The sequence below is a fragment of the Lithobates pipiens genome, unplaced genomic scaffold (genome assembly GCF_037356315.1).
Source record: "Lithobates pipiens isolate NorthernLeopardFrog02 unplaced genomic scaffold, aLitPip1_a1.2 Scaffold_16, whole genome shotgun sequence".
Taxonomy (NCBI): Eukaryota; Metazoa; Chordata; class Amphibia; order Anura; family Ranidae; genus Lithobates; species Lithobates pipiens.
In genome coordinates, this window is record NW_027507748.1 from 55,231,491 (window position 1) to 55,259,183 (window position 27,693).

Below are 27,693 nucleotides of genomic sequence, written 5' to 3' on the forward strand. Positions count from 1 at the left end.
GGGCAGGCTTATAGGAGTACACCCAGGGGGGCATGTCCTCAAAAGCTTGCCAGCAGTGGTGAAAGTACTGCCATAGTGACCCACACAGGTGCTATGGGGCTGCAGCTGAGTAGGGCCCGATGAGCGGGCGGCGGGTGAGCCGTCAAACTGCCCGTCCGCTCGGCCCTCGTACAGTCACACTAACTGTGCGAGTGGAGCAGCTGGGTGGGATTAAGCTGCCAGCTGGGTGGCTCGGTGGGTGGACTGGCCAATCAGTGGGTGGCGGAGCAGAGAGATGACATCATCTCTCACCGCCCGGTCTGCATCCTGTCAGTTCCGCTCTCACTCACTGTGCAGGCAGCAGAGAGATTACATCACCTCTCTGCTGCCTGATTCAGACTGGGGCACAGGAAGTGACAATCCCCATTCCACACCTTAGCAGGAAAGTGACAATCTGCAACTTGTGGCAGGTGATGTGACAAGTGGGTAATCCGCAATGTGTGGCAGGTGATGTGACAAGTGGACAATTTGCAACTTGTGGCAAGTGACAATCCGCAACTTGTGGCAGGTGACACGGCAAGTGGACAATCCGAAATGGGTGGCAGGTGACGTGGCAAGTGGGCAATTTGCAACGTGTGGCAAGTGACTTGGCAAGTGACAATCCGCAATGGGTGGCAGATGACGTGGCAAGTGGACAATTTGCAACGCATGGCAAGTTACAATCTGCAATGGGTGGCAGGTGACGTGGCAAGTGACAATCCGCAACTTGTGGCAGGTGACGTGGCAAGTGGACAATCCGCAATGCGTGGCAGGTGATAGTGGACAATTTGCAAGTGGCAAGTGACGTGGCAATTGGACAATCCGCAATGTGTGACAGGTGACGTGGCAAGTGACAATCCGCAACTTGTGGCAGGTGAGATGGCAAGTGACAATATGCATCTGGTGGCAGGCGACAATGTAATAATAGAAATAATGTGTTTCTATCATCCTCACACTATAACAACCATGGTGCCATGATGATTGAAGCGCCAACATCAGCCATTGCCCCGATAAATTGCCCCCAAAAAAAGTATTTTATGGCAGTGCCCCTCCCGAGACTAGACTCTGGATCCACCCCTGGGTGAGGGTGAGGGTGGGGGAGGGGGGCGCCATACAACATTTTGATATGGGGCCCTGTGATTTCTAGTTACGCCTCTGCTTGCCAGTGTCCAGTCATCTGAAGGTAGCAGCCTATAACCCAGGGTCTGTAAAAATATTCAGCCTGTGAGCTGAATGATTAACTACTTGCTGACCAGCTCAGGCCGATATACGTCGGCAAAGTGGCACGGGTGCGCAAAATCACGTATAGGTATGTCGGCCCTCTAAGAGCCGCCAGAGGGCACGCGCCTGCCCGCTGCATGGCAGGGGATGCAATCCGCGTGGCCACAAATCCTTGTGCTGTCAAGGGAGAGGAGACATGCTGTTTGTTCCTAGTGAGTAGGAAAAGCAAAATGTCTCCTCTCCTACTCAGTCCTAGCCCCATACAGTTAGAAAACACTGAGGGAACACACATTTAACCCCTTGATCGTCCCCTAGTGTTAACCCCTTCCCTACCAGTGACATTTACACAGTAATCAGTGCATTTTTATAGCACTGATCGCTGTATAAATGCCAATGGTCTCAAAAATGTGTCAAATCTGTCCGCCTCAATCACTATAAAAATCACAGATCGCCGCCATTACTAGTAAAAAAAAATAAAAAAATAAAAGGCATAAAAATGACAAAAATCTTTCTCATAGTTTGCAGATGTTCTAACACTTGCGCAAACCAATCAATATATGCTTATAGCATTTTTTTTTTTTTTTTTACCAAGAATATGTAGAAGAATATATATTGACCTAAACTGATGAAGAAATTAAAAAAAATAAAAGATTTTTGGGGATATTTATTATAGCAAAAAGTTTAAAAAAAATACTTATTTTTTTTCAAAATTGTCGCTTTTTTTTTTGTTTATAGTGCAAAGAATAAAAACCACAGGTGTGATCAAATACCACCAAAAGAAAGCTCTTTTTGTGGGGAAAAAAGTATGCAAATTTTAATTTGGGTACAGCATTGCATGACCGTGCAATTACCAGTTAAAGCAACACAGCACCAAATTGAAATAACGGCTAGAGGAAATTGTTATTGCAACATTAAGATAAGTTGATTTTTGATGAGGGCACAAATTAAATTAAATGCTTATTTCAATGTGCTTTATTCTGTTGGTCCTAATGATCGTGAAATGCGTTGACCTTCTCAGAAGATTTAATGCACTTATCTTTGTAACATATTATATAGATAGTAACATGCGTTTTTGTATATTGTGTGTAATAAAAGACAAATTATTTTAGATAAATTCTTTATTGCATGGTAAATACACGGGAGAATATTTATTTATTTAGTCCCTTTATCAGTTTTCCCTTTTGCAACTATATCGGGAAGATACCCTTGTGTTCACATATTTCAGGCTAACTGCACTCCTTCCGGCAAATACAAACTCATGGGGTGCAAATTAAAGCGTTTGTTACCCCAACACTTCATATTTCTGAAAAGTGCCTGTTGTACCAGGTACTTGTATGATAAGGTATCCTGCTCTCTTTGTATTGCTCCACTTATGTGAAATCCCTGGTGTTCCTGCCAGTCCCTCTAATTTCCTACTAAAAACTGACCACAGCAAGCAAGATCACACGGTGATCAGTTCTCTAACTATGCTAGGAATTCAGGGTAAGCTCCTCCAATAATCAGACTTGTCCTGATATGCCCCCCACTGCCCAGCCATTCACTGGCAAGCTCATTGTGCTGCTGTTTCTCATTCCCCCAGCTCTTACGCAGCTGAGAACAGAGAGAATGTGATCACTTATGAAAAAAAATCCAGATCATTGGACATTGTTCTTGCGACCTGGGGATTCTTTTTTCTGTATGGGAGGGATTTTTTTTTTTTAGGAGATCGTATATTTAATTCAAAATGGTTATCTTCATGTGGGCGCAGCAGTATCACTCCTGTCATTCTTCTATCTACCCTGTGACAAACTTGGGTGAGGGTAAAGGAAGGGGTGCCTGTAAATGGGTAGCCCCAGTGGCACCACAAGTCCAAGCATGCTATATCAGCATAACATAATGCAAATGTTTAGGAGGAATGTCGAGAGGGGCCTTTTGATTCTTTAGGTCTCTTTTCATCATAACCTTTATAATGTTCATGTTTTGTTGATGGCCAAATAGCCCAACCCAGCTGCTTGCACTTTGGAATAAGCTTCAGGCCAGAGGAGTAAAAAGCAATGATTTGCATGGCTCAGTCTACCATCCTGAAATGAGGAATAATCCTAATTTTTAGGATACAGCACCTTGAAAATTTTCCACATTTTGTCATGTTACAACCAAAAACGTAAATGTATTTTATTGGGATTTTATGTGATAGACCAAAGCAGTGTGGCAGATAATTGTGAAGTTGAAGGAAAATGATAAATGGTTTTCAATTTTTTTTTTTACAAATATGTGAAAAGTGTGGCGTGCATTTGTATAGCACCCCCCTGAGTCAATACTTTGTAGAACCTCCTTTCACTGCAATTACAGCTCTTCTCTACCAGCTTTGCACATCTAGAGTGACATTTTTGCCCATTCTTCTATGTAAATGAGCTCAATCTCTGTCGGATTGGATGGAGAGCGTCTGTGAACAGCAATTTTCAAGTCTTGCTACAGATTCTCAATTGGATTTAGGTCTGGACTTTGACTGGGTCATTCTAACACATGAATATGCTTTGAGCTAAACCATTCCATTGTAGCTCTGGCTGTATGTTTAGGGTCGTTGTCCTGCTGGAAGGTGAACCTCCGCCCCAGTCTCAAGTCTTTTTCAGACTTTAACAGGTTTTCTTCTAAGATTGCCCTGTATTTGGCTCCATCCATCTTACTATCAACTCTGACCAGCTTCTCTGCTGAAGAAAAACATCCCCACAACATGATGCTGCCACCATGTTTCACAGTGGGGATGGTGTGTTCAGGGTGATTTGCAGTGTTAGTTTTCCCACACAGCATTTTGCTTTTAAGCCAAAAAGTTACATTTTTGTCTCATCCGACCAGAGCACCTTCTTCCACATTTGCGGTGTCGCCCATATGGCTTCTTGCAAACTGCAAACGGGACTTCTCATGACTTTCTTTCAGCAACGGCTTTCTTCTTGCCACTCAATATAGGCCGGCCTGTCAGTTTAGGTGGACGGCCATGTCTTGGTTGGTTTGGAATTGTGCCATACTCTTTCCATTTTCAGATGATGGATTGAACAGTGCTCTGTGAGATGTTCAAAGCTTGGGATATTTTTTTTTTATTTTTATTTTTTTATAACCTAACCCTGCTTTAAACTTCTCCACAACTTTATTCCCAACCTGCCTGGTGTGTTCCTTGGCCTTCATGATGCGGTTTGTTCACAAGTTCTCTAACAAACCTCTGAGGGCTTAACAGAACAGCTGTATTTCTACTGAGATTAAATTAAAAACAGGTGGACTCCATTTACTAATTAGCTGACTTCTGAAGGCAATTGGTTATACTAGATTTTAGTTACAACCCTTTCACACCGGGGAGCTTTGCAGGCGCTACAGAGCTAAAAATAGCACCCACAAAGCCGCTGCTGTGTCTCCAGTGTAAAAAGCCCTCGGGGAGCGGTACGCTGGCAGGACGGTAAAAAAGTCCTGCTAGCAGCATCTTTGGAGCGGTAAAGGTGTGGCTCCTTCAGAGCTCCTGCCCATTGAAATCAATGGGGCAGCGCAGCTATACCGCTGGCATAGCGCTTCGCTGTGGTTTTAACCCTTTCTCGGCCAAATAACGCCACGAAATTGCTGGTAAAGCGCTGCTAAAAATAGCAGCGCTTTACCGCCGGCACCACCCCCGCATGAAAGCGGTCTTGGGGGTATCAGAGTAAAGGGGGCTGAATACAAATGCACACCACTTTTCAAATATTTGTAAAACATTTTGAAAACATTTATAATTTTCCTTCCACTTCACAATTATGTGCCACTCTGCGTTGGTCCATTTCAAAATCCCAATAAAATACATTTACGTTTTTGGTTGTGGAACATTTCAAGGGGTGTGAATACTTTTTCAAGCCATTGTATGAGATGGAATGAGACCTATGAAATAACTTGTGTTTTAGGAATGCTTTACAGTGGTAAACACAGTTAAAATCACTGACAATTGAAAAGCACACCTGTATGCAAATCCCACAAACTGGGGACATTTTTGCAGGGCTACACGTCAAAGAAGAAACAAAAATGCGCACACACAAACACACAAAAAATCAAAACAAATTGTATTTATTGAAATGGTAAATGGAAAAAAAAATCTCAGAAATATAAATACAAATATGAAGACATTAGCACTCTGATTCAATCCTCTTTTGTTGACTGATAACACTAGATATGAAAACATTACAAAGTCATATTAGAAGTATACAGAGAAAATCTTACATCTATGTACAATACTCAGCCAAGGTTCAGAGTGATGCAACACAGCTGTTTTTTTTTTTTGTTTTTTTTACTTTTATAATTTTTGACCAAAAAAAAAAAAAAATCAAGGATAAAATTACTTTTGCCGTGACATCTGGTCAGTGCCTTCACAGCATTAAATAAATAAAATGCTCTTAATACCAGTGGATTTTGCATAGTCACCTCTGAGATAACTAACAATTATTATCTATGTACCTTTATTTTAGGAGGGGGACATATGCCCCAAAACAGACACTCTTGCTGTTATGGAGCCTTACATCATAGTCGTACAATAATATCTGGCTAACAATTATAAAATAGAACAAAATGTATATCATTTATAAATAGAGTAATAAACAATCCCTCAATAATTCAACATTAAAAAGGCCAGATAATGTCTCAAATATGTAGAATATATTTCATTTTCAACAGTACACCAAGATGTTGAAGAACAAGAGATTGCAGTATTTTATACCAATTAATTACAGTCTAACAATGCCATACTGTTAAATGCACATATGGGATTGGGTGCAATGTACTAAGAGGACACCAGTGCTGGTCACACCTTAGACCTGTAGAATGAATGTATAAGTGGGCCTCGTTATGTGAAGTGTTGGGTCTCATTCACATGAGGCCCAACCACCATGAGCCGCCTGCAGGCAACTGATGTTAGGCCGGCCGTACACTGTTTGAATCTGCTGAACCGGCCGAGATTCAAACCCTAAATGGACAGGCTGAATGTACCGACTTGGGAACAACCAGCCTGGTGGATTCTCTTGTGATCATCGCTAGCAATAATCACTGTCTTCTCCCAGTGGTGATGGCTTTCCCCGCCAGGAGAAGACAATGGCTCGGCAGGAGGGATTCGCACATCAACACTCAAGCAAATTTCTTTCATGCAAACCATGGTTGGAGGAAAGAAATTTGCTTTGTGTATGGCCGGCCTAAAGCCTCATACACAAGATTGGCTTTTCGGCAGGGAATTGTGTGATGACAGGCCATTTGCCGAAAATCCGACCGTTCGTACGCTCCATCAGACAACTGCTGTCTGTCGGCCAACAAATGTTGGATGGCAGGCTAGTAAATTTTCAGCAGACAACGGTCTGTTGTCAGATTTTCCTATCATGTGTACAAAATTCCGTCACACACGCACGCATGCTCGGAATCAATGCTCACCAAACATGACATTAGCAGAAGGTGCCCAAAGGGTGGCGCTCAAGAGCTGAAACTTCGCGTATGCAAGTCAAGTTCCCGACACACGCCCTTTGGACAAAAGTCTGACGCTTCGTCTGCCGAAAGTCTGTGCCGCTCTCCCCTTCACGTCTGATAAATAATTACATTTACATTGGCTGCCTGCGTTCAGCACCTGTCAGCATAAACAAACAAACCATTTACTGTGTACGGGCCTCCACATCAGTGTGACCAAGGCCTTAATAAGGACCCTTTTCTCATTAAGTTATGTAAACCTAGAAATTTTTCCAATTTGCTCCATTAAAAGCTTTTCTTTACTCTTTAAAGTGGTTGTAAACCCTTCCAAACCACTTTGACCTACAGGTAAGCCTAGATTAAGGTTTACCTGTAAGTCCAAGCAATATAGGTTTAGGAGATATTTGCCCGAAAACGGGCATCGCTGTCTACGGCGCTTGCGCCGTAGACAGCGGCGCGCAGACGCACTGAGCGCGGCAATCTCAGCGACGGAGCTGCCGCGCGTGTCGGCTCCCGTGCGCATGCACGGGAGTGACGTCATCGCGGCTTCGCCGAATGACAGCGGCGGAGCTGCGAGACCCCACCAACAAGATGGATGCGGCGGACTACAGGGGACAGCGGCGACTTCGCTGGCTCCTGTGTCAGGTAAGTGACACATAATGGGCTACTATGCGATGCATAGTAGTCCATTATGCTTTACCTTTGCAGGGAATGAAAGAGGAAGTAAACTCATCAGGGTTTACTTCCTCTTTAACCTTGCTGCAAATTCAGTGAGCTTATCAGCTCCTGTGCTGTTAGCAGTACTATTGCAAGCAGTGTATATGAGCTACTGTTCTGTAATTCCAACACACTTTCCGCCCTAAGGTGCCAACCCTGCTCCTCCACAGGATACAGCGAACTAAGCGATCGTTGTCATCCTAAGACAGGAAATGTGTTACTGGCACGAATAATAGATAAAAATAATGCTTGGAAAAAAAAAAAACGAATGCAACAACCACATATATGGACTGGTAAGAGGTAATAGTTTTTTTATTTTTCTTGGGTTTAGATACACTTAATTTATCCTGGTGGTAAAGTTCGATGTTAGTCAGATTAGCCATTTTCAGAGGTACCTCTCCAGAGATTGTCTGTCTCTATTCTCTTTAGCCACCAAATGTATTGACTAGAATGGTAAAAGCTTTTTTTTTTTTTTTTTTTTAATTTAAAGTGATCTTAAATATAGCTTTAGATTTTTTACAGTGCTTTTGCACAGAGCATCCCCGATCCTCCCCTTCTCAGGCCCCCTACTGGCGCGCTCCTGGCGCTACACACACACACACACACACAGATCCACGGTCCTGCTCTGTTATCGGGCAATCGTGGGTGACCAATGGACATCACGGACGCCAGGCACACGCATCGGCTCCCATGTGATGTGGTGGGTATGCGCGCGCCCCCTAGATGGCCAGGAAGCCAGGGACATCATAGGACGCCCGCACAGGATGGGAGATCCTTACTGCGGACGTCATTTGATGATGGCTGGGATGGGAAGTGGTTAAATGTTAGTCTTTACTGGCCAACTTAAGTTAAAATGCATTGGGGCACACATGTCAAACACAAGGCTCACGGGACGAATCCGGCCCGCAAGGCCTTGTCATGTAGTCCTTGCACCCTGTTTTGCAGCCAGAACGTGAACAAACTGAATTTTGCCACCTCCGGCTCCTCACTGTCCCATGTAAACATAGAAGCTTTTACAAGGGAAAGCTCTGCTCAGCAGCTCCCAGATCTAACAGATCCCTGCATGTGCTCATGGCGGGAAAAGAGCTCCAGAGAGAACAATCTCCCTGCAAGGGGTACTGCCTACACAGGGAGGTACTAGAGCATGGCTGGGTAGGAGAGTCAGATGTGATGCAAGGAAACTTTGGGGTGGGGCTGGCTAAACTCTGCATTCTGTACTTAGAACACCCCTAAACCCTGCATTCCATTCATTGTGCATCCCTAACTCTGTACGTAGCGCATCCCTGAACTCTGCACACAGCACAACCTAAACCCTGCATTCTGTACATAGCGTACCCCTAAACACTGCACTATTTACACAGCACCCCCCAAAACCCTGCACTCTGTACACAGCGCACCCAAAAATCCTTCACTCTGCGCATTCCTGAATCCTGTATGAAGTGTAATCCTGAACTCTGCACGTAGTGCACTCCTGATCCCTGCACTCTGTACGTAGAACACCCCAGATACAACCTGTCTTTTGAGGTCCACCATACTGCTGATGCGGCCCACAATCAAATGGAGTTTGACAACCCTGCATTAGGTTAATTTCTCAGGCATTTTACAATAGTATTACTCCAGTTGATGGAATCCAATGGGTCCTGACAGTGTTTCTAAACCCAAGGAAAACATTTTTTTTTTTTATTAGTCCTTAGGCATGCTGACTGCTTTCATTTATTTATTTTTTCCATGTTTTTTTATTTAAGACTTTTGTTCCCCATTTATTTTTATCTGACAGTAACAAACTTCCTGTCCTAGAGTGACAACACTTGCAGCACTTTATGCTGCAGAAGCAGTGTTGTCACCTTAGGATGTTAACTCATGATTTGGAGTACATTCACTGTAATATAGGGTGGAGGCGTCCTATAGCACACAGAAGTTGGCTAAAAACACTACTTTGCATTTCAGTGCAGCACAGAAAACCAGGAGTTAACTATTCTTGCCAGGATAAACAGGTATTATTGTGTCCTTGCAGTGCTTTTAAAGAACCAAAACATGGAAAAACGTGGATGCATTGCAGAGATGTACTGAATATTTGACATACACATACACTTTAATCATTGAGGTCCAGTATTATTAAATACCTTTATAATATAAAAAAAATACCCCAAATTTATACACCGATATATTACTCTATGTTCCCTTATTCTAACAGATGAGATGATTGTTGCCACAGTATAGACATCAACATAGAGTATCTGAGGAATTTTTTCATTTTGTGGACCAGCCCAATATTCATCCTATCAGATCCAAAGGAAAAAGAGTGACCAAAGAGTGACCAAAGAGTGACCAAACTGAATTATTGGAAACAAAAAGGTGGATAATTATGAAAACTGGAAAGAGGAAGTTGTTGTTGCGCCCATTGGTCAGAAAGGATTCTCCTTGTCACACAGTAAAATGGGCTAAATATTATTACTTTATTCATAATGACCCTCCTGCGTGGTATAGGCTCTGTAGGCTTATATGGGCTCTCTAAGGCAGAGAATGATGTGCATGAAAACACATTTCCTTCATTAGAAAAACAATACAGTCATTGCTACACGGAGCAACACATAGCTTCACTTCTGTTCCAGTTCATAAAAAAATCTTCAGAGAAATACAGAGGCCACCAATACAGATCACAATTTAAAAAATGCCCATCTCTTGGCTGTCTGACTGCCAATATTTTACAGCACAACCTCTGAACAAATGTACAGCCTCTCTGGGAGTCATAAATGTGGCTGCCAGTCTTGCAATACCTCATGGGAATTGTAGTTCCAGAAGAGCTGGAGTGTCCAGACTGCCTTCACCTGCAAAACAAGTCCCAATAGTGCTGAAGGTTTCCTGCACATTCTTACTGGCCAGTTAAAACACTGCATCATGGTGATAAGCCTGTAGGGACATGAAGCTCCAAAACTACTTGGACACTTTGGAGCTTTGCCTTTCAGCAACATGTGCAGGCATTTGGAAGCTTTTGCAGTGATGTGTACCTCCAGGCGCCTGCAATCTATACCCAAAGCAGTTGTTTCTTCCAGGGACAGAGTCCTTTAAAGCTGGACGCCAGGAATTCAGCTCCTTTATAAAAAGTGAAGGCACACTATGAGTTAAGTCAAAACGAGGTGCATGACACCTCCTGCACTTAGCTCTATTTATATCTCACCAGTTTATAGAACTCCCAGAAGAAATCACTGTAGTTCCTGGAGTCCGACCCTGGACCTTCTGATCAACTTTAATAGTAGTGTTGATGTAGCTGCTATGCTAAGTCTCAGAAGCCTTTGCATTATGTGAAAGAATTCACAAAATACAAAGGCTTCTGTGAATGGGCAGCAGAAAGGAGGGGCAGGCGTAGCTGCTGTGTGTGCTTCTCTTATCTCAGAGCCACAAGTGTATATCCTCCAGTAGAGGTATAAGCCTGTCAGATGTAAATAATAGACATAACTCTAGGATATGGCATACACCTCATTGGCATTAATAGACTGCCTAAACATAAAAAGTGGCTGAATTCCTGAATACAGCTTTTGTGTGTAAGCTAATCTAGCCTCTGAACAAACACGCAGCCTCTGGGAGCCATACATGTGGCTGCCAGTCTTACAAAACCTCATGGGACTTGTAGTTCCAGAAGAGCTGGAGTGCCAAAATTGCCTACCCCTGCATAACAAGTCCCAATAGTGCTGAAGCTTTCCTGCACATTCTTACTGGCCAGTTAAAACCACACATCATAGGGATAAGCCTGAAAGGACATGAAGCTCCAAAACGACTTGGATACTTTGGAGTTTTGACTTTCAGCAACATCTGCAGGCATTTGAAAGCTGCTGCAGTGATGTGAACTTCCTGGTGCCTTATCGCTATTATTTGGGTATGACTGGTTTATAGAATTCCCAGAACAGAACATTCACTGTAGTTCTGGAAGTCTGATGCTGGACCTTCTGGTGGTCTGCAGTAGTGTTGATGCAGTTGCTATGTCTGCCCATTTGCTCCTCCTGGCCAATCACAGAAGAACTTGTATTTTGTTAACTCATTCAAAAATATAAAGGCTTCTGTGAATGGGCAGCAGGGGGGGGCAGGCATAGCTGTTGTGTGCGCTTCTCTCATCTCAGAGCCACAAGCCCATCCGCCAGCAGAGCTATAAACCTGTCAGATGTAAATAGACATAACTCGAGTATATGGTATACACCTCATTGGCCTTAACTCAAAGGCTACCTACACATATTACAAAGTAGCTTAATTCCCGAATACAGCTTTTACTTGTGTGTAAGCTAATCAAGGCTACAGGAGACTTCCAGCACCGACTATTAGCACCCTACAGACCAGACAACTGGAGCACAAACAGAAAACACTTGTCTATTTTTAGGCAAATACATTTTTTTTTCCCGAGAAATGATTACTTTAGCATGACCAGCCATGCTATTGGCTTAGAGCATGCTCACTGTGCTTTCAAGAAACCTTTAAAATGAAAAAAAAAAAAAAAATACATACATACATACATACATACATACATACATATATATATATATATATATATATATATATATATATATCAGCATGTATCGCTTACGGCTTACGAGCTGTGAAAGGTTTTGCTCAGTGTAGTTACTCTTGTGATGGCATTTCTATACATTGAAATCCATCTTCTACGTTGGCCATAACGCTGGCAGATTTCAGATTTTGTATGACAACACTGTTTTATACGATAGGCCACCAGCAACTGGTAATAACAGAAGCGGTATATGCTGCACAAGGTTAACATGGCAGTTTCATCAAATTTTTGAGAGTTAATAAAATTTATAGCATGTCCAAAATCCTTGAATATTTGTAAAATTTTATTTTACCACTCTTTTTTTATTTGGCAATTTAAGCTTTAAAAAAAAAAAAAAAAAAAAAAAAAAAAAAAAAAAAGAAGGACAGCAAAACATCTGAAAATCTGTATAAAAACTGAGGTAACAGCAGAGTGCATAAAACTTCTCTGGCATACCTTAAAAAAAAAAAAAATAAAAATAAAAAGAGAAAAAAAAAATTCTCTTGTATAAAAATCTAACCATTAGTCTGCTTGTAAAGGTATAATGTGCTGATCCTGTGGAAGCTGGGAAATCCAAAAGCTTGCAGTCTTCCAAGCAGCAAGAGGGCAGCGTTTAATTCAGTTCAGACAATTGGTAATGCTCAATTGTGCAGTGAAAGTTACTCGTTCCCATTGACTTGTTTCTCTGCCTGTTCCAGGACTTGCTGTAGAATGTCATCAATCACGTCAACATCATAGTCCATCTCTCCTAAATTCAGATCCGGCATTAGCATGGTGAGTAACTGGGCAGTGTTAACTCGGAGTGTCCGGAGGCTTGTGCTAGAAAGACAAAGATTATACATGAAACAAAAACACATCATCTTGTATGAAAGGTATTCTCACATGGTAAAACCGTTATAAACCTCCAATATATTGTTGAACTTTATTGGCAGCTAAGTAAAAAAAAAACTTTCTGGTGCATACTTGTCAAAAAAAATGATACCGGGCAGCTGCAGGCATCATCCCGGTATAACCACCGAAAGTCCAGCAGCGTACCCGTACGCTGGACGGGAAGTGGTTAAAGGGGAAATGGAAATAACATTTTTAATTTTTTTTGTGTGTTTCTGGTGCATACTTGACTTGATGGCTCGCTTGTAATAGCAACCGGAAAGGCTCGCCAGCCAATCGGTTGCTATTGCAAACAGCGGGAGTGGAATGTCCCCCTCTCCTGCGGGCTCTCCCATACCACCGGGAGACCCAAGCGACCAGCCGAACAAAGCCAAGACCGGACATGCCATCACTTCCGGTTTACTCAGGAACCATCGGCGCAAGTTTTTGAAAATCTAAAGCATTCAGAAATGCCAATCTTGGTGTTTTGAATGATTTTAAGGGCAAATGAGGGATCTGGGGTCTTATAGACCTGAGACCTCTCCATAAAGAGGACTTGTTACATGCCTGTTGCTGTCACTAGGATGTTTACGTTTCTTGTGACAGCAACATAAAAAAAAAAAAAAGAATTAGAGCAACAGTGTAAAAATAGGAAAAATAAAATAATTTAAAAAAAGGTAACGTGAAAAACCCATCAATTTATTCTCTAGGATAGGGTCTCCCAAGTATGGCCAGCTAGGATGTTTTTACCACCCAGCAGCTAGAGTCATCACACTCGCTGCAGGGACGGTCTTCTCTGACAAAGCTTTGTTGGTTTGCAAAACCTGTGATGCATACTCACCCCCACCCTGGCAGTATGCAGCTCAGGTCACACAACCACTCCCGGTGTCAGGCATCAACCAATGAGGTATTTCAGTGTAGACCGGCTGCACCTCCCAGCTCCCGCTGTTTATATTGGTGTCATTTAGCGCTGTCAATTTACATACCGTGTGCTGTAAACAGCAGGGTGGGAACTGAGACCAGGAGGTGCAGGAGATCTGTGCTGAGACACACTGTAAGGCCGGGTTCACACTATAGCGATGCGGGAATGCCGCGAATCCGCGGCGTTTACCCGCATCGCACACCTCCCGCCGGCAGTTCACACTGCCCTATGCGGACGGCTGGGAGTGTCAATAATATGTTAATGACACCCCCAGATCCGTCGGCATATCGCAGTGCGATCTGCCGACTCGCACAGGAATCGGATCGCATGGTGTGAACCCCCATGCGATCCGATTCTGTTGCGGACCCAAAAAAGGGTCCCGTGCGAGTTTGCTGCGGGAGCGCTGCGAATTCAGCCATACTATCTGTATGGCTGAACTCGCATCGCTACGGAGATCGGATGTGATTTGCTGTGCGAATCACATCCGGATCTCCCCCCGCAGCGGTGTGAACCGGGCCTAAAGCAGTAAGATACGGGGAAACTGATGGGGAGGAAACAAATGTGCAGCTTGGGGATGAATAGGCTCTGTTTAATGGCACTCAAGGGGACCCAGTGGTGTTGGGGGGCTGATGGCACTAAAGGGGACCCAGTGGTGGGGGTTCATGGTGGGACATGGTGGTAGTGGGGGGAGGTTGATGGCACTGAAGGGGGACACAGTGGTGGGGGTTGGATGACACTAATGAGGGAAATAGTGGTGGTGGGGGGGGGGGGGGGTTGATGGCACTGAAGGGGACACAGTGGTTGGGGGGGGGGGGTTGATGGCACTGAAGGGGACACAGTGGTTGGGGGGGGGGGGGGTTGATGGCACTGAAGGGGACACAGTGGTTGGGGGGGGGGGTTGATGGCACTGAAGGGGACACAGTGGTTGGGGGGGGGGGGGGGGTTGATGGCACTGAAGGGGACACAGTGGTTGGGGGGGGGGGGTTGATGGCACTGAAGGGGACACAGTGGTTGGGGGGGGGGTTGATGGCACTTCTGGGGACACAGTGGTTGGGGGGGGGGTTGGCACTGAAGGGGACACAGTGGTTGGGGGGGGGGGTTGATGGCACTGAAGGGGACACAGTGGTTGGGGGGGGGGTTGATGGCACTGAAGGGGACACAGTGGTTGGGGGGGGGTCGATGGCACTGAAGGGGACACAGTGGTTGGGGGGGGGATGATGGCACTGAAGGGGACACAGTGGGGAGGGGGGGTTGATGGCACTGAAGGGGACAGTGGTGGTATATAGCTTAAGCGAAACTATTGGCGCTCCATGAGAATTGTAAGTGCCACAGGCAGTGATCCAGGAGGATGCAATATTTGCAACCCAGGTGAGGCAAAAAAAGAAAAAAAGTTATTCTTGGTGTTCTTCAATGTAGATAATTATATTAATAAATTTAAAGTGGTTCTTTCATGATAAAGAACGCATTACCTTTACAAAAAAAAAATAATGCACTTTTTTGCAGGTAAATGTGCCTCTGTATTTGTTTTTTGTTGGGAGCCTGGAAAGCATTGCACTCACAATCAGCAGATTGTGGGTTCTATGCAGGGCTCTTGCAGAATGTATGTAAGCTGTTTGGCCGTACATTGTACAGCCAAGCAGTTACACACTAGCAGGAAGCATGAATGGACTACCACAGCGTCGTGGTAGTTCATTGAGAACTACAAGCCGACAGCTGCAAATGCTTTCGGACCTTGTAGTTTTCTGATTCACAGAACTCTGAAAGGATGACACGGCTTTCTCTTTTACGGATTGTGACAGCTAGCAGAAGGGAGAAGATCCCCTGCTAGCTGTCAGACTGTTCAGAAGGAGCGGGGGCTGGTGCATCTGTAACATGTTACAATGGGTATAAAAGTCTACACACCCCTGTTAAAATGTCAGATTTCTGGGATGTAAAAAAATGAGACCAAGATAAATTATTTCAGAACTTTTTCCACCTTTAATGTGACCTATAAACTGTATAACTCAATTGAAAAACAAACTGAAATCTTTTAGGGGGGGGTCGTAAAAATATAAAAAAAAATGTGGTTGCATAAGTGTGCACACCCTCTTATAACTGGAGATGAAGCTGTGTTCAGAATTAAACAATCACCTTCAAACTCAGGTTAAGCCCTGGTTCACGCTGGAGCATTTTGACATGCGATTTGACATGTCAAATTGGTGGTAATTGCCATCAATGGCACAGTCTTAATCTGTGCGACACCGTATCTGTGGCGCTGCACCAATTTCAAAAAGTTTTTGTACTACTTTTTGCGATTTCGGGCTGCAATTTACATTGACATCTGTGTCGAAACCTGCACAGATGTCTCTGAAATCACGGCCAAAATCGGAACGGACATGCGGGAGAGAAATGGTGTGAGAACCTGGGCTTAATAGGAGTCAGTACACACCTGCCATCAAGTGCTTCTGATTAATCCCAAATAAAGTTAAGCTGTTCCAGTAGGTCTTTCATGACATTTTCTTAGTCGCATCCTACAGCAAAAGCCATGGTTTACAGTGAGCTTCCAAAGCATCAGAGGAATCTCAGCTCATTGGTAAAAGGTATCCGTCAGGAGAAGGGTACAAAAGAATTTCCAAGGCATTAGATATACCAAGGAACACAGTGAAGACAGTCATCATCAAGCGGAGAAAATGTGGCACAACAGTGACATTGCCAAGAACTGGACGTCCCTCGAAAATTGATGAAAAGATGAGAAGAAAACTGGTCAGGGAGGCTGCCAAGAGGCCTACAGCAACATTAAAGGAGCTGCAGGAATATCTGACAAGTATTGGCTGTGTGGTATATGTGACAACAATCGCCCGTATTCTTCATATGTCTGGGCTATGGGGTATTGTGGCAAGACGGAAACCTTTTCTTACAAAGAAAAACATTCAAGCCTGACAATATTTTGCAAAAACACATCTGAAGTCTCCCAAAAGCATGGTCTGATGAAAGCAACATTTTACTTTTTGGCCATAATTCCAAAAGATATGTTTGGCGCAAAAACAACACTGCACATCACCAAAAGAACACCATACACACAGTGAAGCATGGTGGTGGCAGCATCATGCTTTGGGGCTGTTTTTCTTCAGCTGGAACAGAGGCCTTAGAGGGAATTATGAACAGTTCCAAATACCAGTCAATATTGGCACAAAACCTTCAGGCTTCCGCTAGAAAGCTGAACATGAAGAGGAACTTCTTCTTTGACCATGACAACGACCCAAAGCATACATCCAAATCAACAAAGTAATGGCTTCTCCAGAAGATTAAAGTTTTGGAATTGCTCAGCCAGAGCCCAGACCTGAATCCAATTGAAAATGTGTGGGGTAATCTAAAGAAGGCTGTGCACAGGAGATGCCCTCACAATCGGACAGATTTAGAGCGTTTTTGCAAAGAAGAGTGGGCAAATATTGCCAAGTCAAGATGTGCCATGCTGATAGACAAAAAGAGTGCTGGAATGAAATCAAAAGGTGCTTCAACAAAGTATTAGTTTAAGGGTGTGCACACTTATGCAACCATATTCATTTTATTTTTTTTATTTTTACTTCCCTCCACCTAAAAGATTTCAGTTTGTCATTCAACAAAGTTGTAAAGTTTATAGGTCATATTAAAAAAGTGGAAACAGTCCTGAAATTATTTATCTTTGTCTCATTTTTTAACATCACAGAAACCTGACATTTTAAATAGGGGTGTGTAGATTTTTTTATATCCACTGTACAGGTTACACCCACAAAAGGTGATCCTATGCATTAAGATAAAAATTATGTGTGCAGCAGCCCCCCCCCCCTCCCCCCCATACTTACCTGAGCCCATCTCGATCCAGCGATGTTGCACGACTGTCTTGGCTGTCTGGGAATCCCTCTCCTCATTGACTGGGGCAGCAGCGCATTTGCTCCGACTGCTGTAAATCAACATCAGTGAACCAATGAGGAGAGAGAGGAGGGGACGGGGTCGAGCCACAGCCCCGTGTCTGAATGAACACACAGAGCAGTGGCTCGGCTGGGGTGCCCCATAGCAAGCTGCTTGCTGTGGGGGAACTCAGAAGGAGGTAGTGGCCAGGGACCCTAGAAGAGAAGGATCAGGGGCTGCCCTGTGCAAAACCATGTGACCAATAACATGTTCATTATTTTTAAACAGAAAAAAGGCCTTTATTATCACTTAAAATTTTTTTAAAAGTTGTTTTCTGTGAAAAATCTATTATATCTATTATATCTGTACGAGGCAGCGATATTTCTGATACCATACAGTGCCTTGAAAAAGTATTCATGTCCCTTGAAATTTTCCACATTTTGTCATTTTACACCCAAAAATGTAAATGTATTTTATGGGGATTTTATGTGATAGACCAACACAAAGTGGCACATAATTGTGAAGTGGAAGTAAAAATGAAAAATGGTTTTCAATTTTTTTTTACAAATAAATATGTGAAAAATGTGGAGTGCATTTGTATTCAGCCCCCTTTACTCTGATACCCCTAACTAAAATCTAGAGGAATCAATTTCTTTCAGAAGTCACCCAATTAGTAAATAGAGTCACCCGGTGTGTAATTTAATCTCAGTATAAATACAGCTGTTCTGTGAAGCCATCAGAGGTTTGTCAGAGAAAGTGAAGGCCAAGGAACACACCAGACAGGTCAGGGATAAAGTTGTGAAGAAGTTTAAAGCAAAGTAAGGTTATAAAAAAAAAATCTCAAGCTTTCAACATCTCAGAGCACTGTTCAATCCATCATCCAAAAATGGAAAGAGTATGGCACAACTGCAACCATACCAAGACATAGCTGTCCACTTAAACTGACAGGCCGGGCAAGGAGAGCATTAATAAGAGAAGCAGCCAAGAGGCCCATGGTAACTCTGGAGGAGCTGCAGAGATCCACAGCTCAGGTGGGAGAATCTGTCCACAGGACAACTATTAGTCATGCTCTCCACAAATCTGGTCTTTATGGAAGATGGATGGAGTGAAATACAGGGCAATCTTAGAAGAAAACCTGTTAGGAGTCTGCAAAAGACTTGAGACTGGGGCGGAGGTTCACCTTCCAGCAGGACAATGACCCTAAACATACAGCCAGAGCTACAATGGAATGGTTTAGATCAGTGGTCTCCAAACTGCAGCCTGGGGGCCAGATGTGTCCCTTTGCTTGCCTTTATTTTAGCTTGCCTTTACCTGGCCCTTGAAAAACAGGGCACTATTTCTCCCACCAGTGCCAATAATGGGGGCACTAAGCTTCCCTAGGATACCAATAATGGGGCACCATTCCTCCCCCCAATACGGCAACGTTTACTCCCACTGATCTCAGGACAGTTGCCACTCCTGCTGGCCACAATCCTAAAGTCTGAAGGACAATAAACTGGCCCTCTGGAATGTTTGGAGAACCCTGGTTTAGATCAAAGCATATTCATGTGTTAGAATGGCCCAGTCAAAGTCCAGACCTAAACCCAATTGAGAATCTGTGGCAAGACTTGAAAATTACTGTTCACAGATGCTCTTCATCCAATCTGACAGAGCTTGAGCTAATTTACATAGAAGAATGGGCAAAAATGTCACTCTAGATGTGTAAAACTGGTAATGACAGCCCCAAAAAGACTTGCAGCTGTAATTGCCGTGAAAGGTGGCTCTACAAAGTATTGACTCAGGGGGGCTGAATACAAATGCACCCCACACTTTTCAGATATTTGTAAAAAAATTTGAACATCTTTTATAATTTTCCTTCCAATTCACAATTATGTGCCACTTGGTGTTGGTCTATCACATAAGATACATTTATGATTTTGGCGGTAACATGACAAAGTGTGAAAAATTGTAATGGGTATGAATACTTTTTCAAGGCACCCTATGCAGGTTCTGCTTCCTGCCTAGTAGTGCTGAATAATGACTGCGCTTCGCTGCTATCAGTGCAAGTCTAAAGAACAAGTCTGAAAGCAATGGGCTTTCTATAAAGGCTAACGGAGCTCATCATATTGCCAGACCCACAGATGACCTCAAAAAGGGAGATGAAATCTACATACAAAGTACACATGATCTGAATATGAAGCTGCAAGCACATTTTAATACAAATTTTTTGCTACATCTATGTAACATAGTAGTAGAATATTTGTCAATTTGGACACCTTGTGTCTGGTCAGTTTCATTGTAGGATTCCACATGCTACAAATGGTTTATGCAGGCTTGACTTTCAGACCTTGGGCAAGCTTGTAATGAAAAATTAGGGGGCTTCTCTGCTCTGATTGGACGAGGTGGAGAAATTGAGAGGTATCATCATGATCTCCACTTCGTCCAATCAGAGTATGCTTGCATTCATAACACGGCTTATTAATAAATGGCAGCAGTGCCAAGCAAGTAAACTTCTGTGGTCAGTGCACAGTGGGGAAAGCACCCGGCACAGGACCCAGAAGATTACCGCTGCGACTACAGTGATTACCAACTTCCCCAGTGGTCCCTCGGGTACCAAAGCTGCACCAAACTAACGATGCATTTTGGGAGCTCAGCTTTAGTTATTACTACTGTAGAGCCCTAACTGAAGTTCACAGCGACATGCGGCACAGAAGTGTGCAGCCAGGAAACTAAAATAAAAATTACACGCAATAAGCTGGAAATACCTTTCTTTCGATGTACTGGCTAAGGCCGTGTTCTGGATCTCCTTCTTTAGTTGTTCCACTTTAGTTTTAAGTTTGGCATTTGCAGAATCCAGCTTACATTTCTGTTGCTTCAGCCGCTCAATCTGTGAAAAGAGCGGAAAACTGACATGAAGAAAGTCCTGTTTATACTAGTTTACATTTTTTTTTTCGTCTCCGAGATCTTCATCCAGGAGTGCATAAAAATCAATCTGCTAGGCAATGGGGGATTAGGAATAAAACCTGTAAGGAAAAAAATCGTTCTCCGATTGGACAAGGTGAAGAGGCGGGGGTAATGACATCACGCTCTCCCACCTTGTCCAGAGAATGCTTTGTATTCATTCAGGAAAGCAAGGATTTGATAAGCCAGATGATGCTACAGGGAGTAACAAAAGTAATTTCTTGCCTCATGAACAAGTAAAAAACAATAAAAATAAAAAAAAAGTCTAAAAGTCTTAAAAAAAAAAAAATGGTGAGTGGGCAGGCTCTTTATTGCAGAAGAGAAGAGCAACATCTCTTCTGCAATAAAATAGCACACACAGCTCAGTTTACATTCTGTCAGTATGCGAGCCAGGGTGACATGCACTCGTGAGCATGTGTGGAAGTGACATCGTCCTATACCAGCCAATCACGATAGCTAAAGGCTGGCACTTGAAAGAAGCTAGGGAGAAGATGTTGAAGACTGTTGAAACGATAGGTAACTATTGTGTGTCCTTAGGGGTTGGTTCTCACCAGCAGCTGCTAATGCACTATAAACAGCGCACTGCAAGCTTGCTGACATTTCATTATGTTCCACCGGCTGCAGCGCGGTGGATTGTGTCGCACCACCCTGTGCTGAATTAACCACTTGACCTCCGGAAAGTTTTTCTGCCCTACGTGACCATTTGCTATTCAGTGCTGTGCTACTTTAACTGGCAACTGTTCAGTCATGCAAAACTGTAAATTATATTATCTTTCTTTTCCCCCCACAAATAGAGCTCTGTGTCTGAAAACTATTTATATGTGTATATATATATATATATATATATATATATATATATATATATATATATATATATGCAAAAATCAATGATTTAGGGCAATTGTCTACTAGTTACACAGGAATGTGGACCCCACCATACTGTTACACTTACCTCAGCCTTATACTGATCCCGCTCAGTGCAGCAAGCGTCAAGCTGGCGAAACACTCCATCCAGCTGAATGGCCATGTCGTCTACTTCACTCTGGGCATTTGCTTCGGCCTCATTTACCTGGCTGGCGCCCGGCTCAGATTTCATTGACTGCAGCGTGCTGCACAGAACTTTCAGCCTGTGCACCTCTTTTAGGGCATGTTCATAATTTGATACCATTTGTTTGCTGGACATGTCTTGTGCGGGTACTGGATCAGTTTGGATACAGGCCTGAGAAGTCTCTTTCTTCACTTGCTGGCCTAATGCCGCAGCTAACTGGTCCTGTAGATGTTTAACCCTTGCAGAGAGCTCATCACATTGCTTATGGTAATAATCTTCAGAGCTTTGGTGGTTTACAAGGTGAGATCCATCTTGTGTGGTCGTTCCATTACAATAGCTGTAATCGGTATTCGGAACTTGTTGGCTTGCCTGGAAGTTGGCATAGCCATTGGAATCTACTTCCTGTTTAATAGAACTTCCGCCCCTGTCAGTCTGGGTGGTGGCCGCAGTCATTGCTCCTGTGTTTAAAATAGGACCGGTGCTGTTCATGGGTTTGGAATTATCGTTGGGTTTGGGAGTGCTATCTTCTTCAATAATGATAACATCAAAGTCGGTAGCTGTATCTTCATCATCATCACCATCCGGAAGCTCAATTGTCTCCGATATAGTCATATGAGGCTTTTTAGCAGGGGTCATCGAAGATTCAAAAACACCCGGACGTTTTAGCCTATGGTGACAGGAGGAGACAGGTAACCTTAGGTTAAAATAAAATAAAAAAGTATGCAGAACTGGTCAGATGTATGGTATTCTTACTCTGCAGACACAATCAGGAAGATCACCTACTGTATAAAGCAATGACTCTACCTCCTCACTATGCAGCATAGTGTCCACATCACTGACTGTAGTCAGTAGCATGAAATTAAACTATCAGACATTTTCAGCTTTTTAAAGAAGTAATATTTCTGTATAAGAACAAAGAAAAAAAAAAAAACCTTCTATGACAGGAATATTCTCCATATACACTATATTTTCAAAAGTATTGTGATGCCTGCCTTTACATGCACATGAACTTTAATGGCATCTTAGGCCATAGGGTTCAATATTGAGTTGGCCCACCCTTTGCAGCTATAACAGCTTCAACTCTTCTGGGAAGGCTGTCCACAAGGTTTAGGAGTGTGTCTATGGGAATGTTTGACCATTTTTCCAGAAGTGAAAGTGTAAGGTCAGGCACTGGATGTTGGATGAGAAGGCCTGGCTCATAGTCTCCGCTCTAATTAATCCCAAAGGTGTTCTGTTGGGTTGAGGTCAGGACCAGTCAAGTTCCTACATCTCAAACTCGCTCAAACCTTGTGGACAGCCTTCCCAAAAGAGTTGAAGCTGTTATAGCAGCAAAGGGTGGGCCAACTCAATATTTTACCCTACGAAAGAAGACTGGGATGTCATTATAAGGTCATGTACGTGTATAAAGGCAGGTGTCCCAATACTTTTGACAGTATATGCCACCCGGGTCCTTATGGGGTAACTGGAGCACTTTTTAGAAAAAGCATGTACAAAATGTGAAAGCAGATTTTGTTCTAAAAGTAAAGCTCCACTTATTGCATGGTACTTTCGCCTGGCTCCAACCAGGCCATTTCAGTCTGCCCCGGAGCTTAACATGGGGAACATGATTAGGCTCCGGGGCGGAGTAAATTATGTTGGAGGGCGTGGCCTGGTTGGACCCTGGGCAGAGGCCTGTCATACACCTCCTTACAGGGTTTTGCTGTGATGTACAACTTTTAGGACTTCCCTTCCCAAGCAAGGAGAGCGTTTGAAATTTTCGTATAGAAAAAGCTGGAAAAGGGAAAGTCTTCGCTGCCTTGGGGCATGTATAAGGTCCAGGCCTGAAAGCAGAACTGACTGAAGCAGCAGACTAATCTTGCCTCAGGTAGGTTTGCATCGTTGCTGAGAAGCCACTACGGCTACAGGTAAATCTGATGCAGAATTTATCAGAGGGCAGAGAAGCGCACTTGTAGCCTCTGTGAGTCAATTAGGTCAAAGTCTTACATGACAGAAGTAAAAACCTCAGTTGATCAGAGGACCTAGAAATACCTAACAGGGCCAAGGCAGACTGCAGGATGGGAGAAATTTTACATGACTCTAAGCTGCAGATGTCGGCACCATCAGTGGGTGCATTGCAAGCAGTCTTCAACCAATTAGTAGAGAGAGCTGGGGGTAACCTGCAGATGGGGTTCCATCCCCCAATATCTACCAGACCCTTATCTGATCAGTCTAGGAAAAGAGGGGGGGGGGGAGAAGGGGGAACGAGTGCCCCCCCCCCCCCCCGAACCATACCAGGCCACGTGCCTCAACATGGGGGGGTGCTTCGGGGCAGTGGGCTCTTCGCCACAACCCTGAATGGTGGTTGTGGGGATCTGTGGGCAGTGGACTTATCAGAACCTGGAAGCCCCCTTTAACAAGGGGCCCCCAGATCCCGGCTCCCCTCCCCCATTGTGTACGAGTATGGGATACATTGTATCCCTACGCCATCAAAAAGAAAAAACAACGTTTTTTTTTTTGTTTTTTTTAATAAAGAAATTGTCAATGTCCCCACGGTGTAGATCCGTCGTCAATCACGACACCAGCCGCCACCACTGCCCCAAAGGTGGTAAAAACAATAAACTTGCCTCCCGTCTACCTGTTCCGCCATGTGACAGTTCTTAATGGGGTTGTAAAGTCAGAAGGTTTTTTATCTTAATGCAGTCTATGAGCTCCCCTAATAATTATCTGAGGTCCCTCCCTGTCCAGCAATATTGTAGGAATGTCTCGGCCATCCAGGACTTCCTTCCTCATTGGCGTAGACAGCATTATGGTGCCACTGGCTCCCATTGCTGTCAAAGTCAGTGGGCCAATGAAAACAGAAAGGGGGCGGGGCCAGACCAAGCCACAGCTTCGTTGGTGAATGGACACAGGGAGCGGTGACTCAGCATGGGTGCCCCCATAGCAAGCTGCCTGCTGTGGGGGCACCCAACTGGAGGGAGGGGCCAGGAGAGCTGAAGAGGGACCCGAGAAGAGGAGGATCCAGGCTACTCTGTGCAAACCTACTGCAACAGACCACGTAAGCATAACGTTTTTGTTTTCTTATTAAAAATAACAAACAAGACTTTACAATCACTTGAACTAGCAGTGGGTGGGGTTCCTTGACAACATCAACAGGTGGCACGCCCCACCTGCTACATCACCAACCCAGCATGCACCAGTCGGTGTTGTCACAGGTGGTGGTGACCAAGTGACGTTGCAGGGTGGCCCCGTCCTTTACTGTTTAAGAATAGCACACGGTGAAGCAGGCAGATGGCAAGAGCAGAGATTTTTTTTTAAAGAAGATTTCTGGGTCGTGGTGGCGTCATGATTGATGATGGATCTACATCAGGGAACATTTTTTTTTTTTTTTTAAAAAGGAATTGTTAAAAACGGTCTGTTTTTTTTTTCTTTTTGACACTTTTTTTGGTGAATGAGTAGGGATACAATGTAAAAGGGGGCTTCCAGATTCTGATAAGCCCCCTGCCCGCAGACCCCCACATCCACTGGCCAGGGTTGTGGGAAAGAGGCCTTTGTCCCCATCAGCATGTTGAGGACGTGGCCTGGTCAGGTTCAGGAGGGGGTTTGGTTTGAATTTGTGTTCAAAACTGATCCGATCTGAGATTTAGATGTGTTCCTATATAACTCAACGAGCCTGCAATTCACATCTGAACCACACAACAGTGCTCAAAAAAATGCACAGGGCTCTTTAAATTTGCAGCGAAATTCCCACTGGCGCTGCACTGCACATATGTGAACCAGTACCATAGAAAGCTGGCTTTATTCACATATCATGCAAATCGGATGAGGTTCAAAACGCATCTAATTGGCATACATGTAAACTGAGCCTAAATCTGCCTGCGACAGCAAGCCTTGGAAGGCTGCTGCAGCTAACTGAAGTCCTAGGGTGCCTGCAGCAGTTTGCCACCTCTTCCTAGCAAGGACAGTGTCTCTTTAAATGAAGCATAACCTTTCAATAATGTGACCAACCTTACTTCTTCATGGAGTATGAATCGAGTTTGCAGTGTATACATTTCAAAATAGCATGGCACAACAGGCCAGAATAAAATTACCTGTCAGACAGGAACCCGGTCTGGCCAGCCGTTTCAGATGCTACTGTTGGAGGTGCTGCCATTAGTCCCATTGGTCTGTATTGTGCCTGGACATGACTGAGAGCTGCTTGCATTTCTTTATTGAGTGGAGTAGATAGAATGGTCGGTTTATTACTAACCTGAAATAGGATAAAACGTTTAGGAGGAATGTGGATACATTTTCCAATACGAAACATACTGTGCGTTTCAGACTTTCATATATTAAAAAAACAAAACAAAAAAACAAAAACAAACAATACCTGTAGAAGAAGTTCAGATTTCCTGCAAGAAAACAAAAAAAGGTAAAATGTGAATGTTTTAATTTTCAGCTACACAAACTGGACAGCTGTAAAAGACTAAAACACAAGATAAAGCAAAGACCACAGTTTATATTGATAAATATACATCGTGGTCTGCCAGCGATAGAAAAAAAAAATGTAATTGTAGATAAAAGTAATGTCTTCCCATGTGATCTTAACTGTTTCCCACCCCGCCTATGGCAAAATAACGCAGACGGGAACCTCCCGCCCTTCTGGGTGGATGTCATATGTCACTCTGTTCACACGCACTGCGGTATGAACTGATGAAGGATCACTGTAACCAAACACAGCAGGTCACATAATAGTTGTAAACAATGGATGGCTTCCTTTCAAGCCATTCATTGTATACAATTATGTGGCTAGCTGGGATTGGTCACATGGTACAGATTGGGCCAATCACAGCTAAATGAATCAATTTCATTCGGTAAAATACTTGTTTATAGCAATGAAATTCACTGCTAAAGGCAATGTGTAGAAATATATAAAAAAAAAAAAAAAAATGTACAAAATACTGATCCCTTCCCCATTACTATGGTAACATACTGCTCTGGTCAAAAACGTGTTTAAAAATAAATAAATACATTTCTGTACCGTTACCAGTCAGTGTCCCTGATCACAGCCACACCAGTTCTATTATGACATGCACTGGTGACCGTATTTTAAAAATGTTTTTCCAAAAAAATTATGAGTTCTAAAAATTCCCCATGCCTCTTTACTAAATACCTTGGACGGGCTACTTTCCAAAAAGGGATCATTTGGGTGATATTTGTACTGTCCTGACATTTTGGGCCTCATGAAATGAGATTGGCCGTCAGTACATCAGGATTGATTAATTTTTTCGATATATACCATAGTTTACAGACTATATAACCTCCCTACAGACTAAATAATAAACACTGATTTGGGTTATTTTCACCAAAGAAATGTAGCAGAATACAGTTCGGCCTAAATTTAAACTTTACATTTATAAAGAGCGGTTATTTAGAACAAAGATAAACATGTTTTTGTTTCAAAATTCTGCTTTTTTTTTGTTTATTTAGCAAAAAAGAAAAAATCCAGTGGCGAATAAATAACACCAAAAGAAAGCTCAATTTTTGTGAAACAAAATTTAGTTTGGGTACAGTGCTGCATGACCGCGCAACTACTATTCAAAGTGTGACAGCGCTGAAAGCTGAAAATTGACCTGGGCAGGAAGGGGGTAAAAGTGCACAAAATTGAGGTGGACTGGTATTGCACAACTTAACCACTTCAGCCCCATAAGGATTTGCCTTTCTTGACCAGGCCATTTTTTGCAATACAGCACTGCGTCGCTTTAACTGACAATTGCACGGTCGTGCAATGTTGCATTCAAACAAAATGTATGTCCTTTTTCCCCACAAATAGAGCTTTCTTTTGGTGGTATTTGATTAGCTCTGCGTTTTTTATTTTTTGCGCCATAAACAAAAATAAAGTGACAATTTTGAAAAAAATAAATAATAATAAAAAAAATCGCAATGAGCGCATATTGATTGATTTACGCAAAAGTTAGAGTCTACAAAATGGGGGATAGATGTCCTTTTTATTAGAATTTTTAAAAAAAATAATGACGGGATGCGTCATTGCAGCGGACAGATCGGACACTTTTTTTGGGACCATTGACATTTATACAGCGATCAGAGCTAAAACTAGCCACTGATTACGGTATATATGTTACCGTCAGGAGTTAACACTAGGGGGCGATC

At 43.3% G+C, this 27,693-nt stretch overlaps 1 protein-coding gene across 1 annotated transcript in view; it reads right to left on the reverse strand.

Moving 5' to 3' along the window:
• Positions 1–5,279: 5,279 nt before the first annotated feature.
• The window catches only part of MORC3 (MORC family CW-type zinc finger 3), a 105,062-nt gene continuing 82,648 nt past the window's right edge, over positions 5,280–27,693 (reverse strand). Inside the window, exons 13-17 of the mRNA XM_077479922.1 lie at positions 25,913–25,934; positions 25,635–25,792; positions 21,472–22,234; positions 20,324–20,445; positions 5,280–12,742 (exon numbers count right to left, since the gene is read on the reverse strand). Coding sequence (XP_077336048.1) covers positions 12,583–12,742; positions 20,324–20,445; positions 21,472–22,234; positions 25,635–25,792; positions 25,913–25,934 — 1,225 coding nt within the window. The 3' untranslated portion in view covers positions 5,280–12,582. The remainder of the gene's footprint in view (positions 12,743–20,323; positions 20,446–21,471; positions 22,235–25,634; positions 25,793–25,912; positions 25,935–27,693) is intronic.